Source organism: Argopecten irradians, chromosome 14 (assembly GCF_041381155.1).
Source record: "Argopecten irradians isolate NY chromosome 14, Ai_NY, whole genome shotgun sequence".
Lineage (NCBI taxonomy): Eukaryota > Metazoa > Mollusca > Bivalvia > Pectinida > Pectinidae > Argopecten > Argopecten irradians.
In genome coordinates, this window is record NC_091147.1 from 25,051,566 (window position 1) to 25,076,166 (window position 24,601).

A 24,601-nucleotide genomic window follows, 5' to 3' on the forward strand; every position below is an offset into this window, starting at 1 on the left:
CGAATCAATACACAACGTCAATGTCTCTATTGTGACGTCATGATAACGTCGGGGTTTTCGCGCCATACTCGGATTTTGCTTGGGGAGACACACTAATTATATAATGATTATGTTTACTGTTAAATTATTTTGTTGGAAAATTGTTTGGAGATGGTTAATACAGGCTATGCCGGATATTCAATCCATTTGCTTTTTGCAATAAATTTTGTTGAAATTGAAATTGCTCAATAATAACAACTAATCATATACTGTATTTGCGTAAAACTGCGACGAATTTGATGTGACATTATAAAAACATACAAGCATACCAACACTATTGGGATTTTACACCTCTATAATATTTGACTATTTGTAGGTTTATACAAGGAATTGTTAACCTGTGAATGGTGATAGACCGAAAGCAACTTTAAAAGATTACACATTTTAAACATTTTTAACAGGTTTCATAAGGGATCATTGTGATCAAATATTATAATATTTAGGTTTGAAGCTCAAATATAACCATATGCAAACTATGGATCTTTACTGATTAATGCGGAAAACGCTTGATAGAATTCCAGAGTATATGACATAATCTTAATATGAGATATTACATTTTTATTAGGACGTACCTGTTCTAGCTACCTGGAACAACTCACGACTGTCAATATACTCCCAATGTAGTATTGTAGTTATGTTGGTATCATTCAGGAATATAGACCTTAACTTTGTTTCATTCACGCACGTAGATACATTCGGACACAAATTGGCAATGACACCTACAAAAGAGAGAAAATGTGTCTGATTTAATTGATCAGATTCATAAAGATATGTCTGAATGAAATAATGTAAGCCTATTACAATAGGTGACAGATCACAGAGGAAAAAGTGTAAGAGTTAGTGATCGGCGTCGAAGTAATCAAAGGTTTCTATATATTAACTTGTTTCATAGTCAGTGACTAGAAAAAATTACATTTTTATACATCATTGATTCAATATTATACAACAAAGAAAGCGACTGCAGAAATATGAATTGTAGTACATTTCAGGTAATTTACACATGTAATTCCCATATCAATTTAATCTAACATAGCTCAATTTAGTAACAAACCTGAATTTGACAAGAAATTGATCTAATTGAAAATTGAATAATTCATATGTGTATACTTCGCTATTTAATTTCTTTTGTAAATTGATTAATGGCTTGTAATAATTTTGTGAAATGTTCACCCAAATATGGTCCTTTTAAGCATTCCTTCTTTCTTCATTTTAACCGCTCTGTGCGTCTATTGGTTTTGAACAAGGTTTGTGCAATTTAATTTGTATCGACTTGTATCGATCACTCGAATAGTCCTAATGGAAGCTTTTAAGGGGTCTTATTGTCGGGAAAATACTTGAGTACCATCTCACGTGGTTAGGCAACAAAACAAATATGGCGTCCGATGTAATGCATTATATAGAATAAATGCAGAGACAGTTTTAATCATTAAGATAGTTAAAACGTGAATGAATGATGAAAGAGAATCTATCTCTAACTCTAATAATAACTCAGTTGTTTGAATAAGTTCTATGTACTTCACTTGTCAAGTTCAGAGGTATTAAAATGGCTTTTTAAGAGCTATGAAAATAAATCAATTCCTTTTGTGTTTCTCCTTTGTTTGTAACTGCAATAGTTATAGAAACACTTAACATATGTTGGTATCTCCTAGATACTCTGGCAAGAGTTTTAATTATTCGATTTATCAATCATTTCTTGGATAAGTGTTTCTAGGTTTAGGTCCAGATGAAGGCGTGTGAGGGTCCAAAATGCTGCAGATAAAACAGTGGGACATGTTTAATTTTTAATAATCATTATTTATGTGAACTACTTAAACTTTATGACGTCAATAACAAAATAGCAACATAAAAGTTTTGCTTGCTATTTTTTCTCAAAAGGTACAATGTACATAACGGAAAATTATTTAATTATTATAAGCTAAATGTGTAGACAATTTTGCCAACGTATGCCATATTTGGATAAAATTCATCTATAAATGAGATCAGGATAGTTCAAAGAAAAAACGAAAACTACGTAGAAAATGTAACAAAAATAACAGTGCCGAATAGTTATGTCTCTGTACCCTAGGTGAAATGGTATCGTCGGTTAACCACGTTAATCTGCCTACGGTTTAAACGGAGCGTAACGAAGTTTAGACAGTGGGTTTCCAATGGTGGTATATTAGTGGGAAACCACTTTGATGTTTAGGTATACATTGTTTCAGTAACATTTTATGGTGTATAATCATCTAAACCGAAAATAGTCAAAACTTTCCAAAATGACAAATAAATGTTGTATAAAATGAATTTTGTACATGAAATATATTAAGTTGCCTTCCATGGAAACTTTTTATTCTTTCATTAATCAGTATATTTTATTTTCATATGCGGAGAGGGAGAGAGACAGAAAAGAATTAGAAGAAGAAAAATAAATTGGGGATACATAATTGTCTTTATACATGTACATGCTCTCAAATCTTTTTTTATTGATTTAGGAAATATCAAAATCCATTTCGTAATGTAAAACTCTCGTCAATTAATTGCGATGTTATGTACTTAGTTAAAGTAATAAGGAATGGTTATCGATTCGGAACAAAATATATTTGAATGCAAATACAGTATGATTTATTGACAATCTCTCAATATTTAAATTGTATTACTGCATAATCATTATCAAACAGTAACTGAAAGGAAAGCTGATCAGTCATTCATAAATCTAAATATCCCCACTCAAGTGTTACCATTCATCTCTCCATTATTGTGTAACATTGTTGACATACCGTGTCAATCTCCTTAGCGACGCCGTTCCTATGTTAATTACTATTATGCATTAATCAATCATATTTCATTAAAAATATATAGGAAGGAATAGGTACACAAGAAACCTGTTTCTAGGTCTATCATTGAAGATGGATTAATTTAAGCATTTAATTTATCACGTGTATTAAATATATTCATTTTATGATATACGATTAAAATTACATTGCATTATCAAAACAGAAAGAATCAGCATAAAAGTGAACAATGTAACAGCTTTGCTTTTCGAAATTCTTGAATGTGGGGTTGTTGTTGTATGTGCCATTATCATCTATTCATGTAATGTTTTTTTATTTATTGTTTAATTTCGTTTTATATCATTGCCCCGCTGACACGCCCCCTCCAAGCCCCTATACCACCATGCACTAACCATCACGGTGTTTTTACAGCATAAAGTACATTTATTGACAAAGATGAATATTCGAATTTGTTATTTTAGTTTTATTTATTTATTTACACAATAGTACAAAACTATTAACTTGTACATGATGCACAATATGTAAATATTAATATTAATATCACTGAGATGAAAATTCGTTTTAATAGAAGATGAAAATTCGTTTTGATAGAAAAAATCAAAAGCATTCCTAATGTTATTGAACATAGATAATAATAATGAGAAATTTCGATCTATACTATGTACCCATGTGCATTCAATACCCAATCAAACATCATTACAAAAGTTATCAACCTATCTCTCTTTTTTATTTGAAATAAATGATCTACTAATCAATTTCAGGTTTCAAGTGCTATAACGTTGACTTGGTTCATTTAGATGTAGGTTAATAAGGAAATATATTTCAAGATTGCATTCTCAGGAGACGGCCTTCACACTTTATTTTAAACGTTGACTTAGTTCCTTTATAAGTAGGATAATTAGGAAACATATGACCTCTGATTATGACCTTCACACCTGGTTGTCTATAATTAAATCAGCAACAAATATCTCTGTAGTGAAAACTGCAGGTTCAAGTCCAGAAATCGACATAACATTATTACATTTACGAAGTTATCATACACTCTCCATATCTAAACTTATTCTTTAATTTTTCATGCAGCCTGGTATTTGTGGTTTGTTCCGTTGAAATCTAGACATTTTCACTGAGATGTAATTAAAAAGGAACAGTATTAGATAGTAATTTACACAGCTTCCTGACATATATAAACAAGACATTTTTTTCTTTTTTATTGATTTTGAAGCAATACAGCTTTTTATTTCTTCATATCCATTATAAAGTGGAATTTGTGATTTGTGTTTCTTTGACATTGTCACTAAGATGTAATTAAATGTAAGCATTATCAAGTAATTGTTTACGAAGCTACCTGGTATTTATAAAAACTTAATACCTTATTGATTTTGAAGCGACAGAGGTGAATGTTATTTCTTTATATCCTGCTGCCCACATGGGAATGTTCTGGCTGTGATATCACATTCATCAAATGTATTTTATAGGCATCGTGTTGGCGTATATAATGTCACTGGAAACTAGGAACAGAACATGAACTGTTTAATAGCACTTGGTACAGGGCGCAATTAGAATATTGGTACACATGTCGTCTCGTGTGACTGTTATTGTGTTTCTTGTATAGGGCTGTTCTCTCTGTAGCTTTGCAAGGCGTTTCTTTAAGACATTAAATTCAGTTTGTTACGTTTATGTATACATGAGAATAAATAAAACAAATGATTTATTATAAATTGGAGCAGTAATGCTTATCCGTGCAACTGTTTAAAAACAGTTAAATGTTAGTATTGCTATGACAGAATTAATATATCAGATATTTGTGTTCAAAATGAAAAAACTTCACATTATACAAATTAGATACATCTTCATAAAATCAAAATCCCCTACAAACTTTCCTGATTTGGTTATTGTTGCTGATGACCTATCAAGTTAATGAAGAAAAACGCATTATGTCCTTGAACTTTACAACGACGGTGTAAATATAAAATTAATTGATTATTTTTAATTTAAGTATTCCCACTCTAACATATAATATTAATTCAGAACTGCAATTAAAACATCCAACTTCCAAGCTGTTAATAAGTGACAAACCAAAAAGTCATATACATTTGGTTTCTCATTAATTTAGATAAATTGATTTATTTTCCCAGCGATTGGAGTGTACCTCTTACTGCAGCTACGTTGTTCAGACATAATAACAAAATTATAGTTCACAAACACAACCGATATAACAAAAGCATCGGAAGAGGAAACGTCTCCTTCATCACTAGCGAAACCGTCGTACAAATCTAGGTCACAGAAATAATCCCCATACAAATCTAGGTCAAAGAAACAATCATCACAAAAAACTAGGTCACAGAAACAATCCCCATACAAATCTAGGACAAAGAAATAATCATCACATAAATCTAGGTCATAGAAACAATCCCCATACAAATCTAGGTCAAAGAAACAATCCTCATACAAATCTAGGTCACAGAAACAATCTCCATACAAATCTAGGTCAAAGAAACAATCATCACATAAATCTAGGTCACAGAAACAAACCCCATACACATCTAGGTCACAGAAACAATCCTCATACAAATTTAGGTCACAGAAACAATCACTGTACAAATCTACGTCACAATAACAATTCCCAAACAAATCCATCAATCAGCGACAGCCACCTTCCAAAAATAGGTCAATGCGAGAACCGCCAGCTTAATTTAGGTGGCAGCCACAATGCAAATGTAGGTTACACTGACTACCGCCAGGCTAATCCGAGAAATTCTAAGTTAGCATACAATTATAAATTTGAATCGTAAAGAGAAACATATTCTGAATATACTTTATTTTCATTTTTTTTCACAAACATAGATAATGTTACGGCTATTGAGACAACAGAAGCGCGACCATACATTATGTACTGAGGAATTGTAGCACTTAAATATCACAAACGAACTGTAATGTCTTCTAAATGGCGTTTGCTAAATATTGTAAAAACATATTTGACTAATTTTTTGATGATCACGTTGTTTTACGTAGACGTGCATTTTTTCTATTTGTTAACAAAAATGCATATTCATTCAGAGTACAAATGCTTGGATTTACCAAATAATTGATTAGTTGCTGATAACAATAAAATAAAATCTTGAATCTGAATCACACAGTCAATAGTTCATCTGATGCATTTAGGTTCATTAAGTGCAATTGAGTACAATACATATTCGGTCAAAATCATAAAAATCCACCACAGCTATTGCAGATTAAACACACATTGTAAATTAGTAATTACTTGTTAATTATCATGTAATACACAACGGAATTCCGAACCCGGTTCACTTACTCAAACTGTACGATTGATTTTGCATAAAACTAAAGGTATGCTATGGAACAGCGAGTAATGTTTTGGTCAATAGTTTTAGTACTGTTTACCGACATGAATTACTAAAAACCAAGTCGTATAACAAAGAGTGTTTATTGTCCATTACATGGCGTCAATGGTATGTTGAAGCAGACAATTTCGATTTTGTGTCAGTCTAGTTTTGAAGAAGCATAACGCTCCAGGATTTATCCTATTTCTATTGAATCTAATTCTATGGAATGGCCATTAGTAATTTAAGGAAAATATTGAATCAATGGCGAACGCTCGTAATGGTATTTTGTTTAACTATCTTAATTATGTAAAGATTAACAATGACATTGTTTTCTTTACTGTCACGACTTTATTATGAGTAATATTCGTGCAAAAACGTATTTAACGAAAGGATTGCTTCCCTTTTAAAATGGAAGCTCCCTCATAAAAAATACATCCTTCATCGGGGTTGATAAAAGTACAGTTTTCATTGGGTTCAATAATACATTGCCTACTATACATCCTCGTATAGATATTTTATTCAAGTTGACTAATTATTATCTTATGCTTTTTGTTCTGTATTTTTTAAGTCCATGTTTGACAGAGTTTTGGCAAACCCTACTCATGCTTTTCTTTATTTCACGAATTGTCTCCTTTGTTTGATATGTACCATGCTATGCCTTACTCAGTATGACATTTTTTTTTCTTCTATGATGCCTTTCATGTATTATTAAATGTCACCATCCTGTGGTGGCCATTTCACAAATCTATTTTTGTTGTGTATCTGACAAAATGGAGGATGCATAAATATTTTTTCGTAGTTTCTTTAATTTCAAAATATTCGCGAAGTAAGTAATTCGCGGTCAATGATTATTACTGACAGTCATGCATTTATGTATACATAGGTTTTATACAACAATTTGCGAAACATTGTATTTTTGCAATCGAGTTATCCAGCGAAATTACGACCAATTTTGTATACCGGCAATCATTAGCAAAATATAGATATATTGCGTATAAGACCATGCATTCAAATGAGATAGTATCGTCTCGTTTATATCAAATTGCGTTATATATTACTTAAGATCATGAAAAGTATTAGCTAAGTGAGTATTATTACTATCTATTGTTTGCTTACTATTTTAATAAATGACATAAAATTAGCCATTGGAGTGTTTGTGCTTTTAAATGAGAATAAAAATACTTGTATTCATAGATAGTTGAAAACCTTCACCGACTCAGTTGGAAACCAATTGCAAATGGTTGTGCATGGTTCGTGTATTATGATATTATCCAAATTCACCAAAAAATTACCATAAATATCTTACTAAAAGCTTTACTTAGATATCAGCATATATATTATGCGAGGCAGTGAAGTTTATGATCAAGAGTAGGATAGATAATTGGGTCATGAAAATATAATATACATTTATATCTTTAAACAAAATTTAAATTCTCATGAAAGTGGTTGACGTTTGTCTGTTATTTCATTGTTTCATTCTCATATGAGTTAAGCTCAAAACCATGTTTATTTCGAACCATTCGTTGACTCCAACCAAACAGATAGTAACGGACAGTAATGTTTAAGTCCACTTTACTTGAACACTCCAATACTTCGAAGTTTATTCCTACCGACTTCGAGTTACCGAAGTTGAAACTATCAGAAATATTGGATGGTATTCAACTCCCACGGTATCAAAATAAAGATTTTAGCTGTTGATTAACAATTTATTGAGCAGTGACCTATGTATGTAGTTTGACTGGATACACTCGTAATGGACGAGAGACATACAAATTGTGCCAATCACTTTCGATGTGGCAGGAAATTCCAGTGAAGACAGATTTACGTGACAGGGGAAGGATTTCCTCGACACTTACCCGCCTGTGCTGGAATCGAGCCCAGGCCGGCGAGGCGAATGACGTAACCACTAAACCATCCGGCCACCCAGCACACTATGTTGCCAATACAGCTACTTGATATTTAAAATTATACAACTGTAAATCAATTTACACATCTATAAATTCTGTAAATGTATACACAGACAGACTTTTTACATCAAAGCTCAAAATCAATAATTCAAATGATACAATGAATGTGCCGTGTAAATATGTCTGGATTCGTGGCGTTTGTGTTACAGACTGGTATTGAATATATAATTAGTTCATAATATATCCCACAGATATGTATCTGTGAACACATGACACAACTACAAAATCTAGGTCTGTGACAAAAAAATCAATATAAACATATTTCTGTAACTTTTTCAGTTTTTGTTGTCATTTAAAGGCCCACTACCTTTCCGAAACGGCTTTTAATTTTTAAAATAGAAATGTAAAACGAGATTGATAATTTTGTACAGTCGCAAAAGTTATCAACTTACCGGTAATGCTACACTTACCATCACCTTCTGAACAATTTAATTTAAATAAATAAAATGTTAATTTTCATAACGCTTAACGTCTTATGTTTCCCGCCGTCGTCCTAAATGCCGCGCAGTAGTTGACTATCACTGCACCAGAAGGCAAAACAGTGAAATGAAACTCAACTGTCATCATATATTACGCAGGAAAACTTGCATAAGCTTCATGTTATAACCTCATCTTAGGCCATCGATATATATTTTCTTATGTTATCTATGATTTTTAGAAACCTTTAAATTTTGCTCCGGAAAGGTAGTGGGCCTTTAAACAATATATCTGGTGTTTTAAACAAACTTCGTGCAGCTAAATAGAGGAAAAACAGAAAATAAATTTTAATATAACATATAGCGGTTATTTCGCGGGTCATTTTCTCACGACTTTGTCTGAAAAAAAAAAATCACATAGGTTTTAGCGGCTTTAAATTTTCGGGGTATGTATCAATTAAAAAATCTGAAAACTTAGCGGATGAAATTTTTGCGATCATAGCAATGTCTTATAAAATCGCCAAAATATTATCATGGAATATTTCAAGAAACGATAGATTTACATTTTTTGAAGATATTCCATCGCTAACAAATGGTATTTTCTCCCTATCAAAAACATGAGCAGACAATTTAGTGTATTTACACCATTACCACCATTGAAAAGTTTGAGCTTCTAATTGTACTTCAAGATAGAAATAATTAATTTCATCCCGAAAAAAATGCCGTGGCACTATGTCCTATATGAAAGTAACTACTGATTGAACATGAACTAAAAGCAAATTATATTATCACATATTACAATTTTTGTGTTAATTAGACATATATAAACACAATTTATTATTCAAATGATGAACATCGTCTATGCTCTGTCGGCGGTGGAGCATCTTTAAGGATATCCTTGCTTTCTTTCATAGCTCATCTACAGTATGTTTATCTATGATATTGGTATTTCTAAACTATGAACTTTATTGAAACATATTTGTCATTGATGAATTCTCACAAATATCATGACAATTCACTAACAAAATAACTGAAAATTACTTTATATTCGGTCTCCTTTTACTCCTTGACGCTTTAGAAAACTATTGATTTTTCAGACCATTTGTCGATAGCTTTTAACAGTAGATCATTTCTAATGAAATTCAATTCAATAATTCTTACATAATTGTTTAAACGATATTTTCCATTTAGTCTCAGTGATATTTACACGGTTGTAATATAACAATTGTAATTAAAGTTCTGTTTACAGAGCACTTGGTGTGTCCCAGTTTGTGTGAAAACCATACCGATAAAATCATTATCATTGCATAATGTTCAGTCTTTATGTTAGCTCTTCAAACAAGTTGACACCTCAAAAGTTAAACTGAAATTCAATCTGTTAATACCAAATCGTTGTATCATGCATAAAGCTTTAACTATCTCATCCATATTTGTTTCGTATTTGTGCGCTAATTATTTTACTATATGTGATAAAATATTGCTATGAGTGAACAACATGAAACAATCAATACGATGATGATATGATATAAACAAACAAGGGATATTTAAATCAACTTCGTCGGATAAGTACAGTGTGAATATCACCATATGTTTGAGATATTGAAATAGATATTTATCGCGATCAATCGGGAAATGTCGGTACTTTCCGTTAACCGGAAAATATTTCCTCCTTTACGGAGAGTGCATAAAGCTTCCCAATCGTAATTGCGAGCAGAAATTTCTTTCATGAAACGGGCTATGTACTGACCATGACCGCAGTTTTGACTTGTATCTCTCGGTAAATTAAAGGAATTATAAAATAGAGAGATCTCATTGACCAGACAAAACCTTTTTTTTTTCTTGAACAAAAAGTTAATATGAAAACATTCGATTTTTTAGACAAAATACTTGAGTCTCAAAACATCATGATAATCCCAATGCAACTGGTGGATAATCATTATCGCTGAAAATTCTATCGTTCTTTGACTGAGAGTAAATATGACGGCTTTTTAATTGAAAAAAAGTCTTTTCCATACTAAATATATGAAAAAATCACGATAATTCCCATGCATCTGATAGGTAACTATCATCGCTGAAATCCTATCTTTCTTGGACAAAGAGTTAATATGATAGCTTTTAGTTTTGTGTTATAGAGGATGACCTGTTCAGACCTTTAAAGCTTGGAAACATTTGATCAGGGCAGTCGTTCTTTCTTTTGTCTGATACCCTATTAGTGTAATGAACTGTGCGCGTGAAATATTTCCCCAATGACCCTTAAATATCGATGTTTCACGACAAGATGTTTGCATAAGTTAGAATCAGGTGGTATAGATTTTTGGGGTAGCCTATCGACAAAACATCAATATACTTAGGTATCTGTATAGTTTGCGTGGCGTTGATATTGAACAATATTGTTATTTGTATCATAGTTTCTGAGTGTGTTTTTCTACTTTAACTGAATACTGTAAACCAACTATTTTTTCGCATACTTTTTACGACCTATTTTCGCGATTTTTTTTCTTTATATTTAAAATATGTTCACGGTGACCTATTTACGCAGTTGATCACAATCACAAGCACAGAACAATTATTCTCCCGAAACATTTTTAATCTAGTTGTATTATTCAAATTTTAAGGACTGAGTCTCGATATGAAAATATTTTCTATACCATTTTATTTGTTTCATCACCTTTGCATTCCGACTTTGTTTTATGTTGCGTTTTTCATCTATACATGATACATCAACCTATTCTATTTTGCATTGTGGTTCAGAAAATAACAGCTGAAATGTGACAAATTTATGTTATTCCTGGCAGACAAGGTTGCGTATTTCTTGAAAAATCAATTTTCTTATGTAGCGTTGACTAATTTTATGATGTAGCTTATGTTCTTTTTATATCTGGTTATAAAAAATTTTTAGTGTCCAATATTGCGAAAAATATTGGTCAGAAGGCTGTTGCTTTTAGTGTTTAGAGTTAATAGCTGTAGGTGTTTATGAGAAAAGCTAAACATCTAAACACGTCAACCGTGGCACAAAAAGTGAATTTCACGTGATATTTTTCACGTGAAATTCACGTGAAGAAATGTTGCCTGTGTATGTCACATGTTTTCTGTTCATTTATCTGATATAAAACAAAAACATATAGTATGAAATGCATTTTAGTGATATTTCTACATGGACATGATGTTTTGGCTAGTCAGCACGAAGCTTGCCGCTGCTTACAATTAAAAAAACTCCCAACCCTTTCTACGAACTATTCTGAGATATCCTGAGCTACATTGTGAACGATCGCAGCGCATGATTACATCATTTCCTCTGACATAAATCCATTTTATCAAGCTCGGTTGTTATTAAAATAACAAATATTTGTATACTCATATTTCTGCATGATCTGTTAAGATGTGATGATGCTAAAGGGTTGATTGCTTTTCAATGAGCCACATATCGATCAAGACTTTATCGCTTTGATTATAGAAATGATACGATAATGGCTATGCCTTTTCATACCAAACATTATTTTTTCATACACCCTGTTCTCTTTGATTACAACACAACACTGTGTCGAAATCGAATACTCAATCAACATCACCAGGACGGAAAATTACTGACATTGATTTGGACTACATTTCCGCAACATGGCAAATAAAACCGGTTTAATGCTTTTATAACATTCCGCGCCGCAAAGCTTTAAACAATCCCGACAATCACTACCATTGATGAACTCGGACGGTCGTACTGTATTCCTTATTCTTTATTCGTAATTTACAGTTTGACCGTAAAATCCCCGACATTGTAAAGGTTGTTTTAATCAACATTAGTTCAGTCCACCCCCTCCCAAACGCATAAAGAAGCACTTCACCTTCAATCTAACTAATAATACCATTTTTCATTAGACATCGGACATTTTTGAATTGTATGCACAAATTACATTTTACAGAACCAAACTGGGAAATCACGTTCTAAGAAATCAATATGCAAAGGAAAAGTTTTAATTGTTATGTTATATTGTTTCGCCCTTTATTTGTTTTTAAACCCCTAATAACCATGAAGCTTCCCACTGCATATATACAGTATTTCAAGGTTAATATATTCAAGAACTATAGAATATGCTATACCGAATTCATCATTGTTTCTAAATGCTTAATTTGGCATCATATGAAAAATGAATACTTTTGCTGTTTTCGAAATGTAGGCAAAATACAACACAAGCGTATATTTATAGCATAAACAACAGCAAAATATCTACGCCTCGAAATTATTAAATGATTACAAACCTTACCATTAATTTTGTTTAGATAATTCTTTGAAATTCCGAATACACTTAAGAATTCATTTTTTTCTATGAAATCATTACGCAGTAGTTTCAGCCAATCAGAAGCGACATTACAAACGACAGTGTCAATTTTTTCTTTTATAACGTAAACTTTCGAGCCAAATGCTCGTTACAAGCAAGGTTGATTTATTTTCTTATACAATCTCCTTTTCTTCCGAAATATATTGTTCCTTCAGGGATGTCGTACCACTTCATCAAGCCTTAATTAAAACCTATGTATACATTTGATAACAGGCTCCACCCGGTATAGCCATCGCAGAACAATAACTCCACTTTCATTAATATTTGATTATCCCCAACATCCGTATGATTCGGGAGAGTTTTACAAATTTCAAATCATACCAACTGCTAGTACCAACCCGTTGAGTTATCTTTAAGTGGTGTAGAAACATGTCTAAAATGACCACAAGAAAAAGAACAGTATAGCTAAGTGGTCTTATACACAGGTTGAAATAAGTCATTTGTGTCTTGGACATGAAAGTGATATCAGTATACAGGAGGTTTTCATGTTGAGGAGGTAACTAAAGCAAGTTTTACTGCAATTTATCTTAAATCAGCACCTCAGTAAAGCAAAATTGCATAGTGTTCATATCATATATGAACCCATCCCGAACACACGACATTTTACACCCCACCACCACTATACCCAATGAATGTCATACTTCATGTGTTTTTAAATGATGCAAACAAATAGTATATTCCAACAATACAAAACATATACACAAAACGAAAGCATGCAAGTTCAACTACTGATTTCATGAATTTCGTATACATTAGCTTAAACTTTACTACACAATTACATCACTTTTGATAATAATAAACTTGGAAAAATGGAAAAGTTTTATTATTATCAATCATGACAGCATCATATAAACAATAATTTTTTAAAAATCAGCAATTTCTCTAAATGTAAATATCCTGTATATACCAGTACTTTACTTTTGGTGCTTTATGATTGCGTATCGCGTCCAAAAGTGTACATTTTAATTTCTTTTTAACGTTCACAGAGCCATGATAATGACTGTTCGTCATTGCGTTAACGAGCTCAAGATTGCTTTTGCGTCAAAGCAATCATGATTACAGTATTGTAAACTTAAAATAATAACTGTCATCCAATATGAAATGCGTTTCCACTTTATACCAACATAACAAACGTCATGAGCTGTGAATCCCACTCGGTTACTGTGCAACAATGGTATAATTATCAATGTAGAAATGTATGTACGGGCTTTGAACTACATCGATACCAGGAGAGCTGCTAGTTAATAAGAAAAAGTATGTGTCATTTTAAACCATCATTGAAATATAATAGCCATAATCGTAAGATTTTACTATAAATATTGCAAAAGTGACAGTAATATGCATATGACTTTAAAAAGAACTGGCATTTTCAATTAACAGAACGACGAAATAACCCTGCTGAGTTCGATTTCTGTTTCTGAAATATAACGTTAAAAGCTATTTAATGTTCCAGTACTAGTCCATGTTATGACTCTTTGTCAACTCAGCCAGTTGTAAATGATAAATTACCATGACCAATGTGAAGCAATAGGTGCCCATTGTACTTACCCAGTCGCAGAAACTCCGACCGGCCGAAATTTCCAAGAAGGCAGCTTGTGACTGTGAAAATAAAGAAACTCCATTCACAAACGCCAGGCTTTTCAAAGAACATCGTCACCGAGAGTTTATTACAAACACCATTATGAAACTGTCAAATTCATATTCTTAATCGTATAGATTAGCAATGACGTGTAAATGTTTGAACATAGCTGAACTATGGTCAGTCAGATTCGTAACTCTCTTTCTTCGTCTCATAACATAGACAACTGTCATACGCCATTGGAATATTGACCGGGTGGTTCACCACACGAAACACTAATGCTTTCATATAATATTGAGGCGTACGTGATCTGACGGTATGCTATCAAATTCAAGTGTGTAGTATGGCTACGCTGATCGCATCCCACCGCTGCCACCGAATTAACCGTTTTCCTAGCTGATCACATACGTTAAACATTAGGTGTGTATTCCAAATGCTGAATATGTGCATCATCGCGTCACTATGTCAATCATTAATCATTGTGCAGGTATAATCCAGTCGATACAGAATTACTAATCACTAGCAATTACAATTACAAACCGTCGATACATAAAATAAACATGTTGCGTAACATTATATTCTGCTGTTTACATGATAGATCAAATGTACAGAAATTGTTTTTTTATATATATATAATTGCTACCTTCAATTCGCTACATCTGTTGCCTTTTTTATTTTTCAAAGGTGATCTAAATAAATTGTTACATCAATTTTGTCCTACAATGCTTAATAGCATGTTAATGCAGATCGGGTATTGTACATGTGTGCCAATCAAGAACAATCTAATATTTCTGAATATTTCTGAACATATCATTTTCAATAAAATCAAATTTCAGCAAATATCCAGTTAAAAGCAAAAAAAACGTATGTATATATCCCTAGTGCTTAAGGTTGAATTACAAAGAGAGGTAACAGAAGTAAAGGATATTAGGTTGATGCCAGCACATTTTACATGATTATTGTAGCCATCGCAAAAGTAAAACAATAGCCATAAAAATACATAAAACCGACAACATCAGAAATATGTAACATTACAATAAGATAACAATAACAAGAAAACAATTTGATAAAAAGCGCATACATAATATATCTTATTTTAATCATATCCCCAAGTTCGTTTTAGTCAAAGTCAATATGCCAGTTATGTATTCTTACTTTTAAGTATAAGTAGTTTCTTAAACGTATTTTTAACTTAATCAAATGGTTAGTGTTAAAATTGTACCCGTCGTCCCATTTTGAAATATCTTTTGTTAAAAGTCTCCCTAGACACCCCGCTTTTGACCTAAATTGAGAGATTGATCCTAAGATGAAACCTCAGAAATTTGTCCTTAAGACAATATTAAGTTTAGACAGGATGGGGTGTGTTGATCGGTATATTTGGTAGCATGCTTCGGTATGCTAGCACTATAATAAGGGAGTTCAATATCACAAGAAGACGCTGCACAAATATACCGCAGTCTCCCAAAACACACACGTACTAACCAAACGTTACACCAGGCATGCCGGGAACGGCGTCCTTAATTCACCTTAGCTGTTAATACTAGACTAAGCAGTAAGCACAAGCTGAGTGCAAACGCACTGTACTAGGTCAGATATCTGTCTAATTACAAATATTACCTCTCTGAATGTGAACAAGTCTTTTCATGTTTAAAAAACGTATTAATACATGCATAATTTAAAAAGCAATACAAAACTGTTTGGGAAATAATACGTATAGATTTCCTAATAGGTTGTGTGAGGTGTATAGTAGAAATTATCGATGATATTTCTAGGCGTACCGCGATTAATGAGAGACACCCACTGGTTCGCGCCATTGTTTGGCTGTAGCTGACTCAAGTCACTGTTTTATAACTATTCCCAAGAGCCTTTTTTAATTTAGATCAGCCGTCAAAATGGCTGCAGAATACAGGAGATAACACAATCACACGATAGAGAGCGAGGCCAAATGACCCAGATCGAACAGAGGTAAACAATGTCATATTAGATATAAATGATTTATTAAGGAAACAATCCGAATAATCATTGTATTAAGTTATATTTATAACTAGAATATTTTCTACTGGATGGCGGGGATATTATAACTAGGAATGACATTAAATTTGCGAGTTTTCTATTTCACAAGCATTTTTAGATTTATTCGTGAATATATAATTTCGCGATCGCTATTGAGACGGAAGAAAAACCGCAAATCAATATGCTTGCTATGTAAAAATTTTATTTCAAGAAATAATTGTAATGGATTTTAAATCATAATTGACTGTCGGCAGATTGGCAGTTTGCAACAGATCAACATTTACATGAAAAGGGAAAAGATTAACTGAGGAAAACATATTAAAAGTTCAAAATACCACAAAAATTCATTTGTTTTTTTATTTTGTTATTACGTTTTACTTTATTTTGTTTCTCTCGATATAGCTAGTATTACTAACGGAATGTCTTTTCTGTACGTATAATAATTGAAGGTGTTTTTTTCACTCACAGAAGAAATGTATTATTTTGCATTATTGATCTAAAAATGATTTTGTTGTAATATTTATCCGTATTTATCCTACTTATTTAACTATGTTTACAATGAACAGCATTGTTTCACAACCGATATGTTATCTGTATAATGCTAAATTTGTTGGATCATCAATTTTTCACCCTTCTGTCATTTAAATCCGTTAAAGTTCTACATTATGACCTTTCAGTTGACACGTTAATAAATAATGATATCATAAATTAATATTTGTGTTTGCCTTCGTGACAGGGTTTCCTTTTTTAGTTATTTCTTAATAGCGTGACGCAAACTTAATTAAAACATATTCATTAAATTAAACATATTTACATAGACCCTCTTAGCTATTTGATTACGCCTGTAAGTCAATATTTACAATCACTCCAATTAATTATCCGCAAATCATCATAAAATCGATAACAAAAAATCACATTTATGTATTGAAACAGTATATCCACGAATTCATATTTGAAATATTGAACAATTCGTCATGGTTGTACACAAGTAAGTCCTTGCAAACGTTCAAGCATAGGCTTATTAAAGCCATTGGTACTGGAAACTTATTCCCAAAGCAATTTATAACACATTCGGACAAAACTTACTCATATTTAAGATGAATATGGGAAACATAGATAATATTCCTAAACATACGAATAATATTCCTGACTTCCATCAATCAATTTTGAATTCGTGGTTAAAATAAGGAGGAGGTAGTAAAAAACAGTGCTTAAACTATTTTTTCGAACTAGATTTTCGAAGAGAGATTAACTGGGTGGACAAAAATATCAAATTAAATAATGAATTATTAATTAACAAAAATTAGGCAGATAGTGGACTTATAACAGTTGACGACGTCATTAATGAAGAAATGAGGATAGATGACGTTATTATTTACACTAAATTATTGGATAAACGAAACTAGATTAGTGAAATAACACAAATAAAAACAGCAATTCCAATGGAATGGTAAAGAAAAGTAATTAGTGAAAACTCTGTAAAAACAGCTGTAAATCATGAAGTAAAATATTCCCTGTTTCAAAAAAAATACACATGCCTCATCGAAATTTCATATCTAAAAAAAAATTTTTAAACATATATATATGAAATAGGCATTTCAAACAAATTCATTCTCCCAAAAACTAATGAATTATGGAAAAGGGACTTAAATATTGAATATACACAACCATGAATAGATCTTATGAAATTTATTTTCAGTCAATTAAAAGAAAATCAAAATATATGTTTAGATGGAAACTATATCATAATATAATACCATCTAAAACACACATAAACAATGGAAAATTGAGGAAAGTAATCTTTGTAATGTATGTCACGTAGCGGAAAACTATCTTCACTATTTCATTGAATGCAAATACTTTGATGAATTTTGGAGTAATATAGAAGAATTAATTAATTAATTTGGATACACAGTAAATTTGAAGAAATTGAAATACTTCATAACTGGATATAAAATTAACCACTCAGCACACTACGAAAACAATATATTGTTAACCGTAATAGGATCCTCAATGTATAAGGCATTTCATACCAGTGATCAAAAACGTAAAAATGTTTATGTAAAAACAATATTTGAAAACGAACTAAGGGTCTTAAGTCATATTACAAAAGTCGCACGGAACGGACTGCTTAAATATGTTATCTTGAGATTAAGAGTAGGGATTTGTTATATTGATTTACTAGAGAACATTGTAACTATATATATACATGTACATATGATGAGGGATTTGTGAGCCTCCAACTTCTAGCTGCATCAGGCCTTGATACATACAGTGTATGTACATACAATGTAATGTTATATGTAACACAAATTAATATGCCATGAGTAGAATGTTGGGGGTAGTGCAAACTGTCGGTAGGGGATCGTCCAATCACTTTTGCACTGCGCCCATCATTTTTACTGGATTATTTTCTTAATACCGAAATAATCATATCTTTTAAACACTGTACCTTATTAGCCAAATATGGCAAGATCTATCATTGGTCACATTGTATAAATAAAAGAACGACGAAAAGCACTATGATGAAAAGAGATTAAAGACAGAAAAGCAAATTTTCAATTTCAACATATCAAAATATTTAACAATACAAAAGGGAAAAATGAGAAAATAAAATGTTGAGGTATGAAAATAAATAGAGGAAATATTGTATGTAAGGTACATATTTACGTATAGCGAAACTTAGTTGGTTTTAAGCATGGAAGAATGTGTTTTTGTATGAGTAGGTATGGAGGAATACAAGTATATATGTGTTACCAATTATACGTACGTTGCATGAACTTTGGCTATAAACGCGAGAGAGAAAAAAATGGTAGTGAAAGGAAGAATATTGAAAAGAAGAATATTTGTATGACGTAATTGCTGATGAAAGGGTTGAAGTGAAAAGCGAGAGAGAAAAAAATGGTAGTGAAAGGAAGAATATTTGATTTATGTAATTGCTGATACCAATAAAAAGTTTGAGTATAATAGTTTATTAGATCTGAAAGTGACGAGAGAAGAAAGTAAACCATATGCAAAAAGGTTGCGAATGTCGGACGAGAGTGAATGTATTGGTGCTTAGGATTTGGACAAAAACGATGCTGACACTGAAAACGTCTGATATGTCTGATGTCTCAGCTCTGAGTGCTAAAAATGAGAAAAAAGTCCTTTATTAACTTACATTAAACAATACTTTATAAAAAGAAAGATTAATAAGTTTAATAAGATATTTCCATACTATTGGCATTATACTGTACATAATATAATATATTAACAAAGTAGCAGTCAAAGTGCCAGGGCGAGAATGTTTATAATGAAATATCAAAATGCTTTCTTCGACGATATGTCAATGAGGTATACGTATATTAATTATTACACCAACGAACAGTTTTTGTCACAATGTAATCAAATATGAATCTTTGAATCCATAGAAGGTTTGCTATAGGGTCATCATTGTTTACTGCGCCAATCGTGTGTCCGTTATAATTATCTGACAAATTTAATACAGATAATGCGAAAAGCCTATTAGATGTATCTCTCCATATTTCAGTTGAAATATTCCATTAGAGATTTTCCTAATGAACAAATATCGAGGGATTGTCCGTAATTTTAATTAAAAGATAAAATACGAATGTTCCGATAATTAGGACATGACATCAACACCAAACGATGCGGAAATCAATGAATAAAATACGAAACTGTGGACTAATTGGCTTAATCCAAATATTTCTTCGGGTTGTTTTGAGAAGTCAAATGAAATGATAAAAGATGTGTTAATATTGGATTCCATAAGTAAATAGGATTAACAGATGTTGTCAATATATATAACCCTTCAATATCATATCGGTATGTCTGTATTTAATTAGACAGAGTTCGGAGCACTAAATAGGACATTGCTCAAGTGCTTCTCTATGAATATGAAAAATGTTTTAATAATACAATGATTTATCACCGTGACAGAAATCAATCGCGACTTAGTTAATTTGTTTTTTAATAATGTGGCATTATAGATTAAATACAATTAATAATTAGTGAGTTTCCTACATAAAATAGTCATAATTTAAAAAAAAGATTTTTTTCTATTTGAACTTGCATTTAATTATATTAGGTTTATATTTACAGAGCAAAGCTAAATAAAAACGCTAAATTTTATTTTGATATTGAATTCAATATTTAATTTCAGCTTTTGGGTATGATTAAAGGGGAATAAAAATCGTATAACGTGTATTTTTCGAAGTAGAAAAGGCTCATATGCTATATTGATAGTGGCTTAACTCGTTTGATATACTGACCAGAAAAGTCGAATATTATTGCATCTATGTCTGTATTTGTCAAGCATTCAATTAAAAATGTGTACAAGGATTTTCATCATGTATTCACAGATCATATTGGGTTGATGTTTACTGAGATTTTAATTCCCAGTAAACACAGTCTCAGTAACTCTGAAACTATGGATAGAATTGTTAACCATACAGAAAATTCATTATCAGTACGTACTGCTAGTAAGTCCTATTATAAACTCCACGAACAGCTGTAGTGGATTAGGCTAATTATGTTCAGGAATGATTAAGTATTGTTATTCAGATAAGGTGAAGATGAACGTCACATCTCATTTCATAATCTTGCAACAAAACGCATTAGATCTCGAGAAAGATTTTGTTTTCGAAAATTCGAAACAAAAATTGAGATTAATGGTTTGAAGTGAACACAAATGTTGGGGAGAGTTTGCAATAATGTTTCTTTTAATCAGGTATCTTGTTGGACATCCTCGATATTCCATGGGTTCCGATCACTTACGATCTCTACACCCCTGGACTATTTCTTAGTAAAACTGGAGGCAACAGAATAGAACAGGTAATTTAGTCATTTAATGTACATCAAAAGAGCCGTAAAACGAAACACTGTGGTTGACTGTGTGGCTTTGATGTTATGCGTCGCTCTCTCTATAGTCTTCAAAGAAAATCTTTGCTAGCCTGTGATTGGTCAAATGTTTTCCGCTGAGCTGCCTTCAATTTCACTATGAGATAGTCCAAGGGTGTAGAGATCGTAAGTGATTGAAACCCCTGGAATATCGATGATGCTGGTTGGATAGCGTAAGCACTTTCTTCGTAATGAAAAATAGAAATAAACTTCATGATATTTGCAAAGGATTCTATTTGAAATATCTTTTCAGTGGATAATGTCCCTATACTACTTGTTAATACTTTTCTGGATGTAATTAAGAACACTTCCGGTGTTGACCCACCTTAACTCCATATGAACATAAAATATACTGTAAGTACTAAGTAACTCCATCATACCATTATAATGTATACAGCTACCATTCTGTTTTAATGATGCATCAACATCAAATATCTTATTGGTACATATATCTGTGTACCATCAATAATTGTTCTATATACGATCTTTAAACAGTGATAACTTTTTTTTCGTGCTGCTGCTCTTGAAATAAAACGTATATTCAGTTCGTTAATAAGAACATTAAATATATTGGTACTATATTGGTACTCTAATACGAAGTCCTTGTGCTTTCACTACTACTTGTGAACATCACACATATTGGTACACAAATTCAAAGCCTTTGTATTTCACTCTTATGAACAGCCAATACATCGGCTCCCTAATTCACTCTTTGTATAACTTCATTAGTACCTGGCCTGGATTTAGTGAGGATATTACTACGTATGTTACTAGCTGTAATCTCCTTATAATACAACTATTCATACCAAAACCAACATGAACGAGATAAATCATTTCTGTCTATGTCATGTGTATCAATTCATTGATTATGATATTATCATTATTGTATGCCCAAAATAGGACGCAAAAACTACAGTAATGTTATCTATCATCAATTAGATTTTATCTTCATTTGCAGGTACATTGCTATTTGTAAAGCTACTGTGATTGATGACGAATTTGTCAATACCTTCACATTGTTTATTTCTAAACTAAGTCTACTCCAGTAATTCTATCTAAACCAGCTGTGGTATCGATTATAACCACATCCAGATCACCGTAGATCACGATACATAATTATAGCGTTACTGTAAATATAGAAACCTTAGTGATAGTCTTATTTCAACGTTTTTTGACATGAAGCACAGAGCTGATTATATAATTCATACTTTAATGTGGTAATTTCATGGTAAGGGTGACAACTCTTGATGACTTTTAACAGGCGTTTGAACTATTGAAGGATGCGTCAAGCATTTGAATATTGTTTACTTAATTCAATTACATTTCGCTGAAAATTTTGCAGTTTGAAATTATGAATAAATCATATTTGTTCTGAAAATACCAGCATTTTTATATATATATACTCCAAGAATTCTGCATCTGGACTGATTTCCCATGGACCAATTTTTACGATTATCCTCGTATCTTTGATGTTTCTCATGACTCACTGGAGAGTTCAGAATAATTTACAATGTATCTCTTTTGTTTCACATGTATTATTTACTTTAATTGGTTCTCTTGCACTTGCTACATTTTAGAAGAAAATACATAAAGTCATGCTTATTGAGTCGAGTCACAAGAATTTTCTAAATATAGTTCCACACTGAAAAATCGATAATGCACTCATTTTATTGCATGCATGGTTATACAAAGTTCTGCTTGTACTTGAGGGTATTTCCTCCTTTCAACCTATACATATATAACCTTACGCCAAGCTGATGTTATACCCAACAAAACAGTGGCAATTTTAAACAACTTGTTTAAATACATTTTTCGGCATTGTATTTTTATGAATTTGTGTGTGCGTATTGTTTTCTTGTGTTATAATTCATGTGTAGAAAGTTGATCGCGTAAAATGGAAAAACGTTCAAAAGATATTTTCTTCAAAGACAAAGGCGATGCATACTATAAAAACTATAATCAATGAGTGTATATTTATGCTAAGCCAATGTTAAGCGCTTACACTCGTGGAACGTCTGGTCTCAATAGATATCAAGATTATACATAGACCGCGGTATAAAGGGTATCAGAAGTTATGCAATGTTTGTAGTAACGGAAATTGATATGTTATCCTGTTATTTCATTCAAGAACGGAACTATCTAACGTCTATTTGGACGATGCACATTTTCACATATAGTATATTTTTTTCACTTTTTTATTATTAATATTTCATTTTGGATTGCAATGTAAAGCACTGAACCTTCTCACTTCGTTTCATTTATTTACAATCCAACAAAATAACAGATGAAACATAAATGTTCATTGTACATCAGTTTAAGGATAATGATGTTGAACTAACTCTAAAATATCAATCATTTGTTAGTGACAATAACGTCATAAACGTTGGAATGATATAGTTATCATTTTTTTGAATACAATTGACCTATCCCATGATTTACTATAAAGGATTTGAGGTCAATCAATAATCGGAAGCGTGTAGGTGTTAAAACAACATCATAGATGACTGTTTAATTTGTACTAATTGATCTGGGACATATAGGCGTAATAAAAACTGGCTTTCATTCCGGGCTACTAAATTTTGAGATTTTTGTTTCAAAGGAATTCGAACAGATTTGTTTTTTATGCAGGAAAAAATGGTTTAGTACTATCGACATATATTTTAAACTCGGTTATAAATATACTTAAAGTTCCTTTCATTGTAACTAGCAAATGCTAAACATTTCTGAGAGAAAGTTTGCTCACAGTAAATCGTACCTTCTAATTTATTATATTTGAATTATCATTGACCCAACCAACGATATGTTTAGCATTCTTTTCGTCGGTTTCTTCTTCATTTTCTTCATTTTCCTTCAAATTAAAGTATCAAGTATTCAGGAAAAATAATAAATACATTTAAATGTAGAGAGAAAAAGTAAACGAAATGAAAAGGACTCCCATACTTTGCCAATGAAACGAAAATGTTTATTTCGGTGTCAAAACCGTTTCAAAACCTCAGAACCGACATTCCAGGTATATCAACCTGTCAACGCCTTACAACATGTTAACAACTTCGGTGAGTTTATAGAACAGTCAACAATAACAACCGCAAACTCTTAATGATAAAATCATCAATGCGTGATCAGTAGATAGGACCAGAACGTCCCTTAACTGTCATAAAGCAAAGAAAATACGTCGGAGATTGATGTGAGCACTTTCTGAATATCCATGAAATATTAATCACTGAGCCATATAATTACAC

The 24,601-nt window shown here is 31.8% G+C and overlaps 1 protein-coding gene across 2 annotated transcripts in view; it reads right to left on the reverse strand.

Annotated features, from left to right (window-relative positions):
• The window catches only part of LOC138307305 (glutamate receptor ionotropic, delta-1-like), a 45,521-nt gene that overhangs the window by 14,975 nt on the left and 5,945 nt on the right, over nucleotides 1-24,601 (reverse strand). Inside the window, exons 2-3 of one of the 2 annotated variants that reach the window (XM_069247961.1) lie at nucleotides 14,420-14,470; nucleotides 612-758 (exon numbers count right to left, since the gene is read on the reverse strand). In XM_069247961.1, coding sequence (XP_069104062.1) covers nucleotides 612-758; nucleotides 14,420-14,470 — 198 coding nt within the window. The remainder of the gene's footprint in view (nucleotides 1-611; nucleotides 759-14,419; nucleotides 14,471-24,601) is intronic. The other variant, XM_069247962.1, reaches the window with a different exon arrangement.